The following is a 22,471-nucleotide window of genomic DNA, read 5'->3' as shown; positions in this document are numbered from 1 at the left end:
TTACTGTTTCTATTGTTAACATTATCATATTATGATCATCAGTAGTTATTATTAAGTGTTCTAGGTTAAGACTGGTTAAGTGTCAGAAAGGGAGTACATCCCTAACTTTGCCAGAATAAACATATCATCATCATCATCATCATTATTATTATTAAAAGCATTCTGAAGCATACAGTACCAAAGGTCTTACTACGGTTTCATAGTGTCGAAGTTTGAGGCAAAGGGAAAGGAATTTGGACTTGTAAACGTTTTTACAGAGATGAAAAGCTCTCTCCAGTTTGGCAAACCTGGCTTTCATGGCTAGATCTTCACTAACATTCAAGGTTACCTGTTCTCCGAGATATTTGTAGGAGTTAATCATCTTTATTACTGCATCCCCACGTGGGTTTGAGTTGGATGCATCTCTGATGTTGGTGATGAACTCAGTTTTGTTAATGGCAATCCTCAACCCTACTTTAGCTGCTATTTGACTGAGGGAGGAGAGCTGGTGTGCAGCTTCCTCCATACTTGATGTTAAGAGAGTGAGATCATCTGCGAAGGCCAGGCAATTGATGTTTAACTTGCCCTTCTTGAAACCGATTCTCAACCCCGAATTGTCTGGTAGAGTTTTCGTCCATTCACGAATGACTTTTTCTAGCATGCAGTTGAAGAGAATAGGGGATAAACCATCCCCTTGCCTAACACCTGTTCTGATATCAAAGCTTTCTGATAGTTCCCCTCCGAATTTTACTTTTGAGTGTTTGTCAAAGTAGCCTTTACGAGATTCAGGGTCTTATCTAGTCTCAATTCAGCAAGGGTCTGAAAGAGACTGTCTATCTAGGGAATCATAAGCTTTTTGGAAGTCAACAAAAATTGCCACAAAGGGTGAAGAGCTCATATTCTTGTAAGTGAGAATAGTTTTGAGATTTAGGATCTGTTCTGCACATGATCTGGATTTCCTAAATCCGGCTTGATACTCTCCAATGCAGGAATCCAACTGAGCTCCTAATCTTGAGAGAAGTATCTTGGAAAAGATCTTGTAAGTCACCCAGAGGAGTGAGATTCCTCTGTAGTTGTTTAAATCAGACTTGTCTCCCTTTTTGTGCAGAGGGTGGATGATAGGCGAGATCCACTCATTAGATACTTTCTCTGTTATCCAGATGTCACATATAATCTCATGAATACACTGAACAGAATCTTCGCCTGCACATTTCCACAATTCTGCAATGACACCATCTTCATTCGCTGCTTTCTTGGACTTAAGCTCGGAAATTACTTTCCCGATTTCTTCCTTCATTGGTGGGAGGGAATTTGGGTTAGGAACATCCTTTATTTTATAGAGTAGTTTCTCTCTGGGTTTCCCTGAATTGAGGAGGTTGTTAAAATATTCTGCTAGGGCAGAAGTGCAATCCACAGGGTTCATATTCATCTTCACATCTGGTCCCCGGAGGTGAAGTGTAGGGGATAAGTACGGGGTTATTTGGGCCCTGAGGGCTTGGTAGAGGTCTCTTGTGTTGTTCCTTTGAAAGTCTTATTCTCGCTGGTCGATAATGTCCTTATTGTATTGCCTCTTAGCATTTCTGATGATTCTGGTGGTGGATTTCCTGGTTGTTAAGAAGTTTGTGTAGTTAGCATTGTTCTTATTACTCTTCCACTTGAGCAATGCTTGTCTTCTTTCTACAATTGCATTATCACAGGCCGTAGTCCACCATGGATATTTGTTTCTTCTGGTTGATGGGATGGTTTTTGTAGCTGCATCTAATCTGGCCTTCTGCAGTTGTGGCCAACCCTTTTTCTCCTTATTGTCAGCTAAGGTATTGGTAGTGTAGTGCAATTTGTTTTACGTCGCACCAACACAGATAGGTCTTATGACGACGATGGGTTAGGAAAGGTCTAGGAAGTGGAAGGAGGCAGCCGTGGCCTTAATTAAGGTACAGCCCGGGCATTTGCCTGGTGTGAAAATGGGAAACCATGGAAAACCATCTTCAGGGCTGCCGACAGTGGGGCTCGAACCCACTATCTCCCGATTACTGGATACTGGCTGCACTTAAGCGACTGCAGCTATCGAAGGTACTGGTGAAGTCATCGTTATCTTTCAACACTATCACATTGAATCTTGGAACTTTTGAATTTCTGCAGCTGGGATCTCTATGTCTTGTGAGAGGAATGAAATTAATTTTGAGCGTAGACAAGAAGCAGTCTGAATCAATGTTTGAACTTCTCGGGACTTTGACATTTAGCACTTCTTTGTTATTTCTTCTGCTAATGGTGACATGGTCAAATTGGAACTTCCCTAACATAAGGTTCAAACACCTCCATATCTTTGTTTTTCTGGGCAGGCATTTAAAAGCAGTGGACTTAAGGACTGATGCTTGCTTGTTGTTTAAATGGGCCAAACATCTAAGGTCATCGGCCCCACACGGACTTAAGAAATAGGTTGTAGTTTCTGCATAGATCGATCAGTCATTCTCCATTTCTGTTGGTTCTCTTATGGGCTGCATTACTGAACATTATAGGATGCTCTTTATAACGCAGTAATTAGTGGAATGTCTCTGGGTAAGGTTTTATACATTATCAGTATTGTGTCACATTAGTGCACTGCAAATTGGTCATGGATACAATCCCACAGAATATTTTTAAAAATGGTGACATTAACTGAGTATACCTCTATGACAAAGACAAATTGCTTCACAATGTGGTGTTGGTGTGGCTATGATAAATTCAATTTTGAAACGATCCCAAGAAACCTGGTCTTTTTTTTATATTTTTTATTATTATTGCTGAAGGAAAGAAACTGTGGTTGAAATGCAAGACTACACCAAAAGAAGACCATTATTTTATTCATTCAGAAAAATAAAGTAAATCCCAGACCTAAACCGAGATTTAAGTCAGAATGGGCGAAATGTTCAGCTGTGGCTGCCAATACCCCTTAAGCACAGGTAATTTTGTATATATAATTTATACCACCTGCACCATTCACTAAAACTTGTAAGTTACTTAGAAGTTTTTCTGTTTATCGGGTCAAATTTAATAATCAGCTGTTTCAACAATTACAACAGTTTGCTGCAGACTGTTTGAGGAAGGAAAAGAGCAAGCAAAGCAGCAAAGAAGTTGCTTCTGAGGGATGGTGAGCACAAAAAGCAATTGACATGGGCTAAACTACGTGAAGAGTGGACTGTGGAAGAATGGAAGAAAGTCATATTTTCCGATGAAAGCCATTTTAAAAGTTTGTGGTCAACATGTTCCTTATGTGCATAAAGAAACATCAGAGGAAATATCACTGACCCATATGCAACAAGTAGCTAAACATCCTCCAAAAGTGATGTTTTGGGTCTGTACAAGGGGTGAGGACCTATAGTCCCCATTAAGGGTATGAAACAGTGACAAGAGGTACATATAAATCCTCTGAAGGAAAGTAGTGCCTTAGTTACAAAAACTCTCTCCAGATGGTGAAGGTGTTTTTCAACAAAATCTTGCACCATCCAGAAAGAACAAATTTTTTGAAGACAAAAACACTGAAGTGCTACCTTCAGTGCTGGCAACTTGCCCAATATCAACCCCATCAAAAATTTATGGGGCATTTGTAAAGAGAAAAGGGCAAAACTGGATAGATCAACTAAGGTGAGTATGATATGTTTGCTTGTCAATGTGTGGTTTCACGATGAAGAGATCAAGAATATTTGCAAAAAATTGGTGGAATCCATGCCAAAATGTGTTGATGCTGTTTTGAAGGGAAAGAAAGGAGACCACAATGTACTACGATGTAACTTTCTGTAATTGCAGAACCGATTCAGTAGCTTTTAGGAATTTTTTATGAGATAGCTTTTCTGTATTTTGTTTAGATTAATTTGCACACCTCTGTACCCTCAGTGTCTTTAATCATTATGGAGTCCAGTTTAGATAAAGCCATGCGATATCAAAATCATCTCTTTTCAGTTTTAACTCAGTTAATTTGTAACTGTTAGGTTCTTCGGTCTGCCAAACTAATTTTCAATACATACATTTTTAAACTACCCAAAATAGAAAACATATGGTACAGTGACAGAACTATACCTGAAAAAGAAACAATTAAAACAGAATTATTTCCTTTTTTTTTTTGCTAGTGGATTTACGTCGCACTGACACAGATAGGTCTTATGGCGATGATGGAATAGGAAAGGCCTAGGAGTTGGAAGGAAGCGGCTGTGGCCTTAATTAAGGTACAGCCCCAGCATTTGCCTGGTGTGAAAATGGGAAATATTTTCTTTTTAGGTATAGTTCTACTACCATATGTTTTCTATTTTAGGTGTGTTTGTCCAACCCTTGTCCCATTGCTCTACGGCAGGGCCTCTCAGGGTGCATGCGCCTGGTGCATGCGCTGTGCACGGTGCAAAAGACGACTTCACGTTGTGCCCGTTGCATTTTTGGACGTATTCCAAAATGGCGCCTAACATAGGTATAGACCACTCAAGCTAAAGAGAATACACAACGGAATCTTAATATTGAGATGATAGGAGGCCATGTCTAACTTGGAACGACAGCATTCCAAAAGCAGTGCAGAACAGTGCAAGGTCAAACAGATTGTTTCGAAAAAAAAAAAAAAAAGTGAAATAGAAGGGATTATTATAAAAATGGACTTGAAAAATTGAAATCATCAAGACAAGAAGTGAATTGCGGTTGCTCCATAAAAATACAAAGATTGTCAAGATTAAGGCAGAAATTCTTAGGAAAAACTAGTTTAAACTAGAAGGAAATTATAAAACATCGCATAAAAACACTGTGGAGTATATAAAATACATCGAGATAAACGGCAATTTATTCAAATACGCATATTGGTAAACCCAAGGCGCAAGTCAAGCGATACGGCTGGAAACGTAATTTGGAATCTGCGAGAAGAGAAATAAGAAATCATTCCATTAGAGGAAAATTTAAAGAAGAAGAAATATTCGTGAAAAATAAATAATCTAAATTTGAAGATTTTCACAGAACAATATAAAACATCTTACACAAAGTTAGAGCGTTAGCCAATTACGTCGCAGAAGAAAACTAAAGAATAATTGGAGAGACATATTATTCTGACAAGAACTTAAAATGAATATTTACTTCTCAGAAATGTTTGATTTCATTGGCAGCTATTTGAAGAAGGTGATGTTCTGCTAAGCATCCAGATGGACCGACCTGGAGGGAGGTATCATCCGACCAGATGAGCTTACCCGAGATGAGAGGAGGATATTGCCTACCTAAACCAACTTGAGATGAGAGGAAGAGTCCAGACCAACATCAGACCGAGGCCATAGAACCAGCCATGTGATGGGCCGAACGAGAGCAACTGACGTTGGATGTGGCGAAAGACGAGCTAAGTTTTTTTTACAATTAATAGCATAATTCTTAATTTTGTTTTGGCATATCCAGTAGACTTGAATATTTTAAAATGAATTACTTAAGTGTGCAAGTGAAACCATGTAGTGAAGTGTATTGTATTTAAGATGCTAGTGCTACATTAAGATAGTGTTGAATTATATATATCGCGTCGGATGACTATGTTTGAACAAGTGAGTCAATGAAGTAGTTGTAATACGATTCGGAAAGAAAATAATGTAACAGCTGATTGCTAAAACTGTCATATGGTAAAGAGTAATGATAAATCTCGCGAAGTTATTCATCTAAAGATTACGTCATAGATGGACCACGTGTAAGAAGAGATTAATTAAAATCGAGTATTCCTTGTAAAGCAACATTATTAGCTGCACAATTAACGTATTTAAGGTTATGCATCGTAAATATTGGAAAGGAATTAAGTAATGAAAAGAAGTGTTTTGTGCATTAAAAAGTGATATATCTCAGTAATTGCGAGTTATATGGAGAGGGTTATGAGAGTTGAAAATAGATAATATGGAAGTTGAGATGGAATTATTTGATGGTTATAAGAGGTAATATGAAGTTATATGAAATGATTTTAAAAATTATAATGTGCGTCATGGTAATTTCGAGATATACATGAGGTAGATTAGCGTAAAATATGAATGATATTGGTTCAATTCGACGATGCGATTATTAAGAAGGAAATACACCGTGGCACTGACTGGATATAAAGTATGGATTATGAATAATCATTTATAGATGAGATTTAGGAGGTAATATGATAGTAAAAACAGCTGTTAATGTAGAGACATGTGAGTTGTGTGATATATTCTCAATACATGTGAAATGTGAAATAGGTGAGATGTTATATATAGTGGTGTTGACGCGAAACATAGCACTGAGGTATTATACTGCAAATACTTTGTAAATGACTTGCACAGTAGGAATTTGAACTTGGCGAAGGTATGCATATTGAGCCAAAATATTATAAATTAAGAATTATGTGAATAGAGTAGGAAGATGGATTATTTATATATTGAGTATTATTTTTTGTATTTGTGAAAAAATTACTAGATAAGGAAATAGTAGATTAGGAGCCGGATTTAAGAGGCAATAGGGTCGCATAACCTTAGCACGTCAGTCGTCCCAGTATAATTTCCTAAAATGATATTCTATACCAATGGACTCAGATTTCATTACATATAGAAAATGTGATTAAGAAATTGAACTCTAAATTTTCTTAATGTTGTTATAATTGTGGCATAATAACGTATATGAGTGATTAATTTAATTTTTCAAGAATAATTTGGACAATTTATTGCCATTTGATTTCATTTCAGAAGAATTCAATTCATGTTATGTTATTTTTGGTAATAAGCCAGCGCTGACTTAATTGTAGGATTTCATGAATTATTTATTCCAAATAGCGATTAGGGAAATTTATGATGAAGACAGTTCTCATTTCTTTTTGGATTTTCTTAATTTAATAAATATGATTTTTCATTATTTTTATAATTCTACGAGTAATAATTTATAGTAATAGTTAGTAATAGACTTAGTTTATAAGGTGAATTTCTTGCGGATTGCGTATACGATATTAGAATTAGATATTAGAATTAAAGAAGGTTCAACCTATTCAATACAAAGTGTGTTGTACAAGGTGTTTACAACATGTTATTTATTATTACTAGTACCGATTTCGACGCTTAATGGCGTCATCATCAGCTAGAAATCACAAAGTGGGCAGGGTACATAACATAAAATTGTATACATGATACATGCACTGCAAAATACAAATGATTGACTGTTTTATATTAAGAGCTAGATGAATAATGAGTAAAATATGATGGCATAATGTAACGCATAGGGGCCTTATAGTCTAATGAGGTAGGTAGGTATTGTACAATAAAATTGGTCTGATGAATGAGATTAAAAATCTTTGTATAATAATAAAACAATTTGGTAAAATTGTCCACTCTTCTGTTATTATCAATGGAGATATATAAGTCCAGGTCCAGTGTTGTGTGTGGTTGGCAAGACCATTAAATATTTGTTTAAGGCCGGTACACCTGACGTTGAGTGCTTCAATAAGGTTGAATTTTGAGGTCGTCTCAGCTCAACATAGGTGATGAAGCTTAAAAGGAAGAAAAACTAAGTTAATGAAATGGATAGCTAAAGATGGGTTCACGGCCAAATGTGATGGAATATGGGACTCACCTTGTCCAGCGTGCTGGTTGTGTGTTGTGAGAAGGGTTGTGGACGAGTGAGATGGATTTGGAGTTCTTAACGTATAAATACGATACTGCGGTCGGTGGTGAATTTTACGCTTATGCGATAGGATGAAGACGATAATTTGGAAATTATCGCGTATGGTAGAGTCATATTCTCTCGGAATCCACATAAAGCGAGATCTACAGAAAAATTAAATATTTTTCTTATTCAATGGCATACCCTGGAATTGCGTTCTGACTGTCGGGAGTTATTTGTGTCCTGCTTGGACATGAGCGAGTACGGCGTGGTTGACCAGAGTGCAGACCCCCACTCCTCGATTTGGAGCAATAGCGCTGTCTCTCTCTTTCCCCACACCTGTCTTGCTCACTCCATCTGTCTCCCTCTTTCTCACTTGCTCCATAGCGCTCCAAATCCGAGCTGAGTTGAGCCGAGTTGAGCAGAGTTGAGCCGAGCTTAGCTGAGTAGCCCAAAGACAGTGTTGGTCCGAGCCGAGCGGGACCGATGCACTGTGCACAGGAACTCTGCGCCGCTGTTTGCACGCGTGAGATTTTGGACGTTTGAGAGGCCCTGTTCTACGGGGTCGGGTACAAGGCAAGATGAATCTGTCGTGGCGGGTTTTTATGACCGGATGTCCTTCCTGACGTCAACCTCATCAGAGGAGTTACTGAGATGAAATGAATGATGTGATATATGTATGATAGTAGGGAGAGGGTGAAACCTGGTACCGGCACATGGCTTACTCCTGTCGAATAGCACCAAGGGGTCTGCTCAAGGCTTAACATCCCCATCCGACGGACGAGTCACCATCAACAGCGTCATATGCCCTCACGCCATATGAGCACAATGGAGAGGTTTGGAATTTAATCCAGGATTTTGGCACCACCTCTCCTACCCTGCCGGCCAACATGCTGATGGTGAAAATTTTTTGAGCAACGGGACTCGAACCGGCTAATCACGGTGTCAGACCGTTTAGACTTCAGCGCCTTAACGATCACAGCCACCAGGCAGGCTCCTGTTTTCTATTTTAGGTATTTTATAAATGTATTTATTCAAAAGTTAGTTTCAGCAGACTGAAGAACCTAATAGCCACTCTCTAATATTTCACATCTGGGTCTCAAGTGAGCAATTTCAAAAAAAAAAAAAAGAACCAACAACAACACAAAGTGAACTAAGGGCTTATCTTTAGATTGAAACTCTAAGATTGGATATGATATGAACATGCAGTTATCAGAAACGGCTATTGTTTGTATCTTTACAATATCGTAGTACGGTATTTGGCATCATTAATATAATAAATTTCTAATAAATTTTTTGAAGGAACTGAATGGAGACTTTCTTTTCACAAAGGAAATCTACAATTGCATCAAAATATTTACCACTGAATGAAACCAACTAGATTAGCATAGCAGTTGCCCAGTTATGCAGAAATATGTTAAAACATTGTAAATTAAAGTCTTATAGCAGAAATGGATTTAATATGAATCAATGTATTAAAATTGAAATTGGAGTAAATTAAAGTCACAAGAACTGGAAAAGAATGAGAGATTATATAACTCTTATTTAAAACTGATATAGAGAAATTGGTGGAAAGATTTCATTGTAGACCAAGTTCTTGGTTTGAACAGAACCATCTGTCGTGACTCTCTGGTCTTTCACTGGAGTGATCCAAAGAACGGAAGCATCTAATGACAATATAGAGCTGGCCATGTGGGAGATAACTGCCAGAGAGAGAGAGAGAGAGAGAGAGAGAGATATTGGCTCTGTAAGTGATTGACAGTCATCACAAATGCCAGGAGGACAGGGAACCGCAACCGCTTAAGTTCGAATGGAAACAGGCCTTTGATCAATCCAAGTGTGACTCATGGGATTAAAATAACCTTTATTTATCAATCAATCAATATTGATCTGCATTTAGGACAGTCCCCCAGGTGTCAGATTCCCTATCTGTTGCTTTCCTACCCTTTTCTTAAATGATTTCAAAGACATTGGATACTTTTGAATATCTCCCTAGGTAAGTTGTTCCAATCCCTAACTCCCCTTCCTATAAATGAATATTTGCCCCAATTTATCCTCTTGAATTCCAACTTTATCTTCATATTGTGATCTTTCCTACTTTTAAAGACACCACTCAAACTTATTCATCTACTAATGTCATTCCACGCCATCTCTCGACTGACAGCTCAGAACATACCACTTACAAGTTATAAAAATCATTGTGATTCCTCATCAAGTCTTATAAAATATTTTAATTTGGAGCTTTATTCACCATTGTCATTTTTTACCATTTAGTTTAATTAAATCATATTTTACATCTGACTATCGCCTTGGCCATCAATATGTTAATTCTTCTCGTATCTAATCTAGTTTCTTTTGTAACGTCTACATATTAAATTAAATTCGTAAATGTTCCTAATAATTCTTTTAATAGACATAGGTTAAATTTTAATCAGGTACCTCGTTCAGTTTTAAGGTGATATGGCTGATGATACCCTTTAAAAGGGGAGAAACATGTACCATTTCATATTTTAATGAGGATAAAACCTTGATTTTATGAGGTATTCCATTGGGTACTGAAACGCAACCGCACTCTTATCACTGACGACCTTGTCAACTGAGAGAGAGATATTCATGAGACTCGCCAGGTAAAAGTAAAAGGACTTGCTGGTTGATTTCAGGACAGTCTTTATTCTTGGGTACGAGGATTGCATGGTCAATGATTATACTGTTGTTGTTGGACTCAAGAATATTTCCATACATAAATTTCTTGATACGCCCTGACCAATGAACTGAGGAGACACAGAATAGTCTCCTGTATCGACAAGCAGACTGTCTCCAAGCTTTCAGAAGGAAGGAAGGAAGGAAGCAAAATCATTCTCTCTAGCATCAACTTGTATATTTTTAATTAGAGTTAAGCTCTGCACGGATTGGCAGTGTGGACTGCCCTTGACCAATGACTCAACAAAATGCATTTTTCCAGCATGTGACACAACTGGAAGTGTCTGAGAATACTTTTTGTTAATGAAAGCCATTTCTTTTCAGTTTCAACTTAGTTGATCTATAACTGTTAGGTTCTTCAGTCTATCGAAACTAATTTATGATTAAATAAAATTTAGAAAATACTGAAAAAGAAAACATTTAACCACAGATTACATCAAAAAAGAAACAATTTAATTAAAAACAGAATCACATGCTTCATTCTTGAAAGGACATCAGATTCTATCAAATCGCGCTTAATTTTCACATGGGCATGCTATCTCACTTCTAACCAGTTACAGTATTCTGCACTTAACTGAGTTAGGGATACAGAACCCTGAAATTATGTTCCCGCTAGAAAGCTCTATGACCAAGGACCAAAACAACCAAATAATGATGTTGATAACTCTTCACCTCCATAGCACCCCTCTTCAATGTACTGCAAATGTAATTTTAAAATTGATGGGAATGCTTAGAACTTCCTGGAAAATCTGATAGTATTTACAATATACAATCTAATCCAATAAATCTGTGGATACAAAAAAGTATTTTTCACAACTACTAAAGTGTGATTAACACTAAATGTGCCTTGCAAAATTCCATATGATACTGAATTTATATTTACCACATATTATTGCCTAGAGCTGCATCTATAATAACCATGACAGACGAGGAGATTCGAGACACCAAGGAGCTAGTCAACTGCACAACAGTGACAGTGAGTACAGCAGGCACTTCAGTGGTTGCTTCTCCTAGAATACCTTCAGGTAAAGCTTCACAAAAACGGCAGATCGAAGGAAGAGCAGCCAACAGCACAGCCACCATCATTCCTATAAACAAATAAGCATCTATGAAGCCTTGTTTACAATTATGAGGAGGATAAAACATGAAAGTAACAATACAGGCAAATAAAATATATAGGTACTGATATTGTGGATCAAGCCTTCAACAGCATCAATACTTTTATTTATTTTTCCATTACACAATATTAGTTGGTAATAAGTACACTTTGTCTCATAGAACAGAAACTCTCAAAAGAATAAACATAACCAGTATGGATACCTGTCCTCTTGATAAAGCCGGGAAGCAAAAAAGAGCTCATAAGCTGACAAGAAATAGATCACTAGTAATTCTTCATTGATTTTTTTTTTCTTTTAACCTGCTTTGAAAATGTTAACTATGCTACTATTTTAGGAGATGATGATATATGGTACTTGTCCAACGATAGCAGGTGCTGAATAAGAGGAAAAGTTTGCATGCAAAATAAACATAGACCATGTCCGGCCCCGCCGTGTAGGGGGCAGCGCGTCCACCTGTCACCCAGCTTCAATTCCCGGCTGGGTCAGGGGTTTTGAATTGTAAATGATTAATATCTCTGACCTGGGGACTGGGTGTTTGTGCCGTCCTTAATGTTCCTTTCCTCACATTCAACACTACACTTCCGCAATTCCAATTACACACAGGTTCATATCATATGGTGCAAGTAGGGGCAAAAGATCTCTATAGGTCAACAGCCCAAACAAATAGAATTTCTTAAAAATAAAATTAAAAAAACATTGACCATCTTTAGTTCTCCTCCCCTTGACACCCTGGTGGGATCACAGGTGCAAACGATTTATTATAATAGAAAATTACCGTATTTACGTGTGCATTAGACCCCCTCACTTATTAGACCTCCCTTGGCTTTTCGAGACAAAGAAAATGAAAAAAATAAATCTTGCATACAAGACCTCCTAACATAATTTATCAGAGAAGAACAACGATTCCGCTTCTAAGTGGGTACAAGCCCTACTGCAGCTCTGACAACATTATACAAATTCGTGAATAGTTTCGTCCATATGACCCACGCAATGAAAACGCATTGAAGTTATGCGGTGTACCTGTGTTTCATAGTTAAGAAATGTCCCGCCTCCGTATACTGCAGCTGTGAGGACGTCACACAAATAGGTGAATAGTTTTGTGTCCGACCCATGCACTGCAAGCACGCATCATGTATATATGTGTTTTGTAGTTAAGAATGTCTGCCAGTGTAATGGTTAGCGCAATTAGTTGCCATTCTCAGGAGCCTGAGTTTGATTCCCAGTACCGTATTGCCAGAGATTTACGAATGGCAGGAAGGTTGATTTGCGGTAAAAATGGTACATCCAACTCCCTACCACTGGGGGCCTGTCTAAAACGAGCTGCACCACCTCGGGATGAGGAAACGAGTTTACTTTAGTTAAGAAATATTCACAGTTGTTGCTATTAATATAGCAAGAACATTAACAAAGTGATCGTTTAATATCTGATAACTCAGGCCAATAAAGGTTCTTTTTTTTGGAGAGAAGTAGGTTTAAAACGTGTTAAAAACAATCCAATCATACCGATTGTTTTACTTGCCAACGTACATCACGAATAATAATTATAATAATTTAGTCTATTTTACATTTTATAGTCTACATTGGACCACTCTAGTCAATTATACGAAGGATTTCTTGATTTCCTATCAGCCCAATATTTTTTCATTTTGAGAGATGCTCCCTTTCTTTCTTCTGTTCAAAATACCCTCCCATTAGACCTTTTATTGATGTTGGTCTATAGCCTGATGTGTGTGTCTTAAAGTATCTTAATTTTTTCTGTTTTGTTTTTGAGATTGTCTATTGTTATTTGTAGTTCTTTAATCATTCATCATCATCCTAAACCATCTCCAGTTTCCCGGGTGTGGTATATGAGCCTCCTCCATCTCATCCTGTCGTTGTACCATTCTTCCTCCACCAACTTGTCCCAATCATCACCTCTCAGCAGTACATCGCTCTTAACTAAATCTATCCATTTCCTTCGTGGCCTTCCCACGGGTCGTCTTCCTTCTAACTTTCTGTCAAATTCCTTCCTTGCAGTTCTGTTTATTGGCATCCTCTTCATGTGACCAAACCACTTCAGTCTTGATATCTGAATCTTACTGAGGAGAGAATCATCTATTTCTACTTCTTCTCTAATTTTCTCATTCCTAATCTTGTCTTTCCTGGTTTTCTGGATCATAGTGCGTAGGAATTTCATTTCAGCTGCCTGAAGTTTGGAATTATCTCTATTGATCAGTGTTGTGGTTTCGAAACTGTACGTAAGAATTCTTTAATACCCACCTTAATTTCTGTGATCCATTTAATCTTGTTCTTGCTATTCCATAATTTTTCCATTATTCTTCTGCTAATTCTGATGTCAGGTGTTCTGATAAGATGTGCAAAGAATGGTATACTTTTTTCCTAATCATGCTCAATTATGGTTCAATTTCCCTATAAACTGTTTCATTTGATGCTATTTTCCATTGTCCATTAACTTGATACTGTTTATTTATGCATGTTCAAATTATTCTTCTTTTTGTCTCAAGTATTTTTGTCTGTTTCAGCTGTATTAGTAGTTTTTAAAATGTTTTCACTAGTATAAGTTATTTCTGTCTGTGTGACTATATTATGTCTTAACTTAACTGCTATCAATAAGCTCTTTTTATAGTATGTAGTCTTGATAATATCATTCGCTTTGTTTATTTTATAGATTCTGTTATGCCAAGCTGGTTCCTCTTTAAGATTATAAGTTATGATTTCTCATAAATATTTAAATTTATCAACAATTTTGATTTCTTGCCCATCAGTTATTTTATTTACCAGTGGGGGATGTATAAACACGATCTCAGTTTTTACAAAGGATATTGTAATACCTATTTTTTGTGATATTTCCTGTAGAGATTTAATTTGGTGTCAAGTTTCCTGAATATTGTTGGACAACAGAGCAAGGTCAAATCCTAAACAGTTTTGGAGCTGCCAACTTTTATGTTCTTTGGGTTGACCTTGTACCATTCCCTTATTATACATTCTAAAGCATGATTAAATAGTAATGGTGATAAACAGTCTCCTTGTCTTAAACCTGTTTTAATCAAAAATGGTTCAGAAACCTCTCCTCTAAACTTCAATTTTGATATGGTATTAGTTAAAGTAAGTTCTATCAGTTTAATTAATTTAGGCTAGAGTCCAACGTTCTGTAAAATTTTTAACATTGAAGGTCTAATCATATGCCGTCTTAAAATCAACAAATGTTATTACTATAGGCTTGTTTTGTTTTGTGTAGTAAGCCATTATTAGAGTGATGAACTGTTCAGCACAACTTCTCCAGGGCCTAAAGCCTCCTTGATATTCTCCTCTTTCTCTAGTTGATCTTTAATCCTTCCATACAAGAACTGGTATTTTTATATTTATTATTATTATTTTTCACACTTTCATGGTAATGATATTGAACTAATTGTACAGATTTTAGGAAATCAAAGCACAATAAACCATAATTTACACTACATCTTTACGTAGAATTCGAACACATAAATTTCTGTACAATTCAAGTTGTGGCAGTGACCACCGTCTTCTGCATGGTCTTGTAGATATTGGTGCTGATATCCAACTTCTTCAGTCCTTCCACCAGAGTTTTAGGTATAGCAGCTGTACTCAAAAGGATGATTGGTACAATTATCAGCTCTTCACAATGCCATAATCTTTCAATATGTTCTGTCAGTGGTGTATACTTATTAATTTTCTCAGTATACTTTTCACAGAGGTCCCCAGTGTTCGAGACAACCATGTCTATCAGAGCGGCATATTTTATTCCCTTCTCTAATACCAATAAATCCGGTCTGTTGTGAAGTCGTCTTATCCATGATAATTGTTCGGTCCCCCCAGTACAGTTTATCTCATCATTTTCGAGTACAGTTTGAGGGCTATACTTAAAATAGGGCAGTCTTTCATCAACCAGTCTGTATTTAATGGCAAGTTCTTGGTGCAAAATCTTGGCAACCAAATCGTGGCATTCCTTATACTCACTTCCTGAGAAGTTTGAATATCAAGAAGTAACATGATGGATGGTTTCTTGCATTTGGTAGCCACATTGCACGAGTCCCTCATGATTGTTGGGTCTCTCACCACGTTTTTCAGGTAGCTTCTGGTTGGAATGGCTTGGTCTTGAATAGCCAACATAAAACCTTCTGTTTCGAGGAACATTTGCCCTGCAGTCGGCCAAAAGTTCGATGCTTCTAAATCGACATTTTCTTGTCTAACTGGATAGGCATGTTTCCCATATAGTCGTTTTGCTAGCCATGCATCCAGCTTTTGCAAATCAGTTCTTACTTCCCACCCTAAGTCTCGGTGGTTAAGAATTAACAGAGTTATATCATTCACTTCACATATCATTCAGTGGAGGTCTAAGTTTTCAGCTGATGTATGAAAATACTCCCTCAGTGACACTAATTGGCATATTAGCTGAGCTCCGATGTCCACAATACCATGACCACCCAGACGGCGTGGCAGAGTCGGTCGCTCAACTGCTGACTTTGGGTGGTGTTTTCGTTTCTTGGTCATCAGGCGGTGCAGTTTCTTCTCAAGATTTTTTATGTCAGTCTTGCTCCACTTGATAACTCCGAAGGAGTAGTTAAGAACTGGTATCACATATGTTGCAAGTGATAAAAATCATTGTTATCCGTATTGAAGATACTGAATGTAGGATGCTAAAAGGTTTGTTTTATCACCTATTCAATACATAAAAATTTTACAAATTAGGAATTTATTATTGATTCCACTTGAGACATGCTTCGCCCTTCATTGAGGGCATCATCAGTCAAATTATCACCTCAAGGCAAAAAATGAGGTAACTGGTTAGTAGTTGACATGCACAAATTAATACATATTATTAATACACATTACAAAATTAAGTATGAGAAACAGTTGTACAATAGTGAAGGTTGAACATATAGGTTTATAGAATAAGAAGTCAGCACCAATGCGTAAAATTAAAATAGTAGAGTTCGGCAGTGGTGCTCTGGAGAACAGTTGACGCAATCATAGGAAAATATAAAGTTTTAAAAATATCTACATTATAACAATCAAGGGAGAAAAGGTGTAGTGTTCGGCGTCAATGTTTGTAACCAAAAATTAATGTCAAAGGTTGGTAACTATACAATATTTACATTGTCCAATTGAACAGTTGAGATAAAGTTTTAAAAATATTTACATTATAACATTCAGGGGAGAAAGGGTGTAGTGCTCAGCGTCAATGTTTGTAATAAAAAATAATGTCAATGGTTGGTAACTATATAGTAATTACATTGTCTAATTGAACAGTTGAGAATTTTACAATTATATACATATTTACACAAGAGCAGCTTGGTGAGCAAGGATTTAAAAAATATATATATATTCTAGTACCAAGTGCGTCCTGATGTTTTAAAGGTTGGAAGAAGAAATTAGCATTGAAATTTCAGAAATATGTAGAGAGGTTTATCTTAGTTAAAATCACCAGGGGTAGGGAAATATTTCATAGCCATAGAAATGAACCTCCTAAACAGAGACCTAAAACACAATTGGCCTAACCCCAATACTATCGATGACCTAACCACCACTATTGCAGAAGTAGAATCCAACATTAGTAAACAGATCACCACAGAGAAACAAAATGACGTCAGACACGAAATTAAAAAAAAAACTGCCCTCCCTAGTTAATGAGTTAAAAACCAATAAAAACACTACCCTTTCAAAACAAATCCATGCTTTAAAGACCAAAATAAACACCAATAACGTTATAGTAACAAAAGCCGACAAAGGTAACACAACTGTACTCATGAACAAACAGGACTACATCAAAAAAACTGAAGAATTCTTTTCCGACACAACCTACACCATCATCAACAAGGATCCTATACCAAAAGTACAACGCAACTTGAAAACCCTTCTCAAAAATTCAACTTTCCTCTTAAATGACCATGAAATCTTTAAACTAGTCAACATGAATCCAACTTTACCCACAGCCAAGTCCTTACCCAAAACCCACAAAAAAGACATCCCCATCCGACCAATTATCAACAGTAGAGGCAGTCCAACATACAAAACTTCAAGATTTCTACACTACTTTCTCAAAAAACACTACAAATTCAACAACAAAAACCCCATTAAGAACTCAATTGACCTATGTCAAACCTTGAATAAATTTACACTGCAACCAAACCGCATTCTATGTTCCTTTGACATCACCAACATGTATCCGAACATCCCAGTTCTCGAAACCATCAGCATCATAAAAAACAACCTCTCCAAACACAGTGGACTAAGCAAAATAGAAATTGATGAGTTCATTAAAATATTAACCTTTATATTGAACAATAATTACTTCACGTTCAACAAGATTTACCACCAAAAGGGCTTAGCTAAGGGAGACCCTATTTCTGGCATTCTAGCGAACATCTATATGGACAACTTAGAACACAATAAAATAATAAATTCCATCAATGGTATTCATCTTTGGCTCCGCTATGTCGACGACACACTAGTAATCATCGATAACCAGTGCAACAGCCGCGACAACATCCTCACATTCCTAAACACTTTAGACAACAACATAAAATTCACAAAAGAAGATGAGGACAACGGCTCCATCAATGTTTTAGACATCAACATCACACGAATGGACAACGCATTTGAGTTTCGAATACACAGAAAACCCTCCTTTACCCCACTAACAATAAACAATAATTCTTTACACCCAAACTCCCATAAACAAGCCCCTTACTACAGTTTAATATACAGAGCTTTAAAAATTCCCCTTTCACCTACCAATCTAAAAAAAGAACTTGATTACATAAAAGATATTGCCAGGTTCAATGGCTTCAACACCAACATCATCAACAAGATCTTCAACAAAGTAAAACTAAAATTAACAACAAAACTTTCCCCAATAAAACCCAATAAACACAAATACACAACTTTCACATACACTAATCCAGTCATCCACCAGATAGCCAACCCCCTAAAACAACACGAAGTCAACATTGCTTTCAAAACGCAGAACACGAACCAGAACATATTTTTCAACCAGAACTCTGTCAACCCAAGAAGAAACCACTACGCGGGCTCAGGTATTTACAGACTCACCTGTTCACAATGCAACTCCTCGTACATCGGACAAACTGGCCGAAGCTTCCAAACTCGTTATTTAGAACACTACAATGCCCAAAAACATAATAAATTTTCCGCAATGAGCACCCACATGAGGGACACTGGCCACCACTTCACCACAATAGAACAAGACTTAACAATCCTAAAAAAAGTCGAGAAAGGCAAACTAATGACTGAGTTTGAGAACCTATACATCTATCTAGACCAACACTTCAATAAAGACAAAAACCTCAACGAGATAATAGATTTAAAAAACCCCCTTTATGAACAAATTCCCACCTTACTACAAAAAATAAATTTTCAAAGCAACAACTTGTCTAAAATCTTCAATACCACATTAACTAACTCACCCAGCACGTCGACAATTACACCCCTACCCCCCACCTCCCCCTTTCCCACCAATTCCCCCACACATCCTCCCACCCAAGCACCTCCCCCCCCACCACGACCCCACCGATACAAAACGAGAAATAAAACCACTCGACCTTCAAAAACACAACACCCAACACAAGCAAATAACATTCATCGCATTAACAAAAAGGCATCAATACTATCCGCGTAACTTTCGAGTCCATATATCCCCCCCCCCCCCTTTTTTTATAAACCAACACTACATCAACCAGCACTCCCAATACACAACAAGCTCGCCCCTCCACTCTACCTTCCTCCATTCTGACAGCTCACCTCTGCGCATGACTCCGCCCACGCCCCTCCCCCCCAAAGCTCTCCACCCCTCCCGCCGCCATTGCTAACCACATGTGCGTATTACCGACTGAGCCTCCTTCATAGTCCACCAATACTCATCAACAATTACCTCTCAGCGACACATCAGGTATGTAACATAACATTCACTCTTCATTACTTACCATAAACCTTTCTTACACACCAACTAATATTATTAACATCTCAATTACAGATAACTTTCACTTCATACAACAAAACTTTCAACAACACGCCAGAACTCAGCGCACATCAGCACGAATATGGCGTGCCACTACGGCTCCTCTTCGCAGTCAGAATGAGAAGATGCCTCACCCCAGCTACAACGCTCTGACTCTGCAGTTGCCGTATACATTCTAATCTCTCCACCGCAGTTCACAACTCAAGCAACTCTATTCTATCTCACCAGACCAGTAAAAAACAATAACTTCATCCCAAAGTCTGCCATACTTTATTCCATGGAATAATATCAATTTGTCTCACCGGCATCTCACACCGATGTCTTCACATAACATTCGAAACTACAGAAGTCAACTAAAAGAATAAGCGAAAGTTTCAACCCGCAACATATTCCTAATTAGCAATTACCCACAAATAACTGTCACCATTGTTGCCATTCAAACGCACGGAATACCCATGAATCTCCATCCACACTGACCAGTCTCCGTACCGATCTCGGTGCTGCAACCAGACAACTTTCAGCTTGATGCCTATAAAACCTCATTTGGCTATGAAATATTTCCCTACCCCTGGTGATTTTAACTAAGATAAACCTCTCTACATATTTCTGAAATGTCAATGCTAAATTCTTCTTCCAACCTTTAAAACATCAGGACACACTTGGTACTAGAATATATATATATATATATATATATATATATATATATATATATATATATATATATATATATATATATATATATATTTTAATCCTTGCTCACCAAGCTGCTCTTGTGTAAATATGTATATAATTGTAAAATTCTCAACTGTTCAATTAGACAATGTAATTACTATATAGTTACCAACCATTGACATTATTTTTTATTTCAAACATTGACGCTGAGCACTACACCCTTTCTCCCCTGAATGTTATAATGTAAATATTTTTTAAACTTTATCTCAACTGTTCAATTGGACAATGTAAATACTGTATAGTTACCAACCTTTGACATTAATTTTTGGTTACAAACATTGACGCCGAACACTACACCTTTTCTCCCTTGATTGTTATAATGTAAATATTTTTAAAACTTTATATTTTCCTATGATTGCGTCAATTGTTCTCCAGAGCACCACTGCCGAACTCTACTATTTTAATTTTACGCATTGGTGCTGACTTCTTATTCTATAAACCTATATGTTCAACCATCACTATTGTACAACTGTTTCTCATACTTAATTTTGTAATGTGTATTAATAATATGTATTAATTTGTGCATGTCAACTACTAACCAGGTACCTCATTTTTTGCCTTGAGGTGATAATTTGACTGATGATGCCCTCAATGAAGGGCGAAACATGTCTCAAGTGGAATCAATAATAAATTCCTAATTTGTAAAATTTTATGTATTGAATAGGTGATAAAACAAACCTTTTAGCATCCTACATCACATATGTGTCGATTGCTTTAGTCATATTTTTGCTGTTTAGGCCTAATTTCAGGATTAATTGGGTCCATCTAACAAATTCCTCAACCAATTCATACTTAACCACTGTGTGTTCTGTGTCCGATGTTTGCATGATACCCAAGTACTTGTAAGGCTCGTCTGAAATCATCGTTTTGATTGATCGCCCATCTCTCAGCTCAAACGAATCTTCTTCACATAATTTACCTTTGACCATTTGGCATTTTTCAATTCCAAAGTCCATACAAATGTCCAAAAAGTTCTCAGTGATTCTCAGTGATTCTCAATAGTTCAAGCTGTTGCTGGTTGGCTGCATACAGTTTGATGTCATCCATGTACAAAAGATGACACAATAGGTACTGGCTTTGTGATTTGGACTTGATGGAACAGCCAAATCGAGTGGAGTTCAATATCCTTGACAATGGATTCATTACCAGGATGAACCATAATGGACTTAAGGAGTCTCCTTGGAATATTCCACGCTGTATGCTTATGGTATCTGTTTCAATGTGTCCTGTAGATGTATTGAGATGCATTCTTGTGCTCCAAGTTATCATGGCATGAGACAGGAAGTTGATGAGTTGTGCATCAACCCTATAAATCTCCAGCACTTTTAGTAGGCAGTTATGTGGCATGGAATTAAAAGCTTTCTTGTAAAGTAATAGATCGATACCTCGCAGGATCAATGACTTTTTTTGTCATTTTTTGGGAGAAGGTATGTGATGCCCTGAGTTAAGAATGTTGGCATTTGTGATGGATTGGTCACCATTGTGTTGATCAACTTTGTTAATTTCTTACGGGTACTCCAAAATCTTTTGTACCAAAAGTTCTGAATTTTATCAGGACCAGGTGCTTTCCAGTTGGGGAGACTCATAATAATGCATGTTACAAAATCAGTCGTCAGGGGTTCATGTTGCATTTTTTGACATTGAAAAAGCGTCTGTTCTTCCTCAGCTATCCAAATTGCATCCTTCTCATACTTAACAGGAGTTGAGAGTTGGTCTTCCCAAAATTCTTGTATTTGTTGCTGTGTCGGATAATCTGTGTTTGAACAAGTCTGGATCATTTTCAATTTACAATAGAATGACTTCTCAGCTCGGTCAAAAAGTGCATTATCCTACTTCCTCTTTGCACTTTTCATGTATCATTTTTTTTTTTTTTTTTTTTTTTTTTTTTTTACAAGCGAATGGATCACTAAGGATCACGCTACAACTTCATTTCTTTCTCTTCGTGTGGAGTTTTCTCTGTGTCCAATACTCCTTCATGCGTTCGCTGGCCTGCTTCCGTTGTTCATCTGTCCAGGCTCTTCCGGTCTTCCTAGTTCTTCCTGCGGCTTGAACACCTTCCAAATTCTTCAGTGTGTTCCTAAACGCATTATTATTATTATTATTATTATTATTATTATTATTATTATTATTATTATTATCATCATCATCATTATCATCATTATTATCATTATTATTATTATCATTATCAATATCATCATCATCATCATCATCATCATCATCATCATCATTATTATTATTATTATTATTATTATTATTATTATTATTATTATTATTATTATTATTATTATTATTATTACGGGGTTACCCGTGGAATGCAGAGGTGAAAGAAGGTGCGGGCTGGAATGGGTCTATCCAC

The 22,471-nt window shown here is 37.0% G+C and overlaps 1 protein-coding gene across 2 annotated transcripts in view; it reads right to left on the bottom strand.

Moving 5' to 3' along the window:
* Positions 1–22,471, bottom strand: part of phtf (putative homeodomain transcription factor) — a 203,857-nt gene that overhangs the window by 67,365 nt on the left and 114,021 nt on the right. For both annotated transcript variants that reach the window (XM_067138331.2, XM_067138332.2), the window contains exon 11: positions 11,150–11,354. In XM_067138331.2, the coding sequence (XP_066994432.1) occupies positions 11,150–11,354 (205 nt within the window). The remainder of the gene's footprint in view (positions 1–11,149; positions 11,355–22,471) is intronic.

Source organism: Anabrus simplex, chromosome 1 (genome assembly GCF_040414725.1).
Source record: "Anabrus simplex isolate iqAnaSimp1 chromosome 1, ASM4041472v1, whole genome shotgun sequence".
Taxonomy (NCBI): domain Eukaryota; kingdom Metazoa; phylum Arthropoda; class Insecta; order Orthoptera; family Tettigoniidae; genus Anabrus; species Anabrus simplex.
Note: the sequence above shows the minus strand (reverse complement) of the source record. Positions and strands in the feature narration are given on the sequence as shown.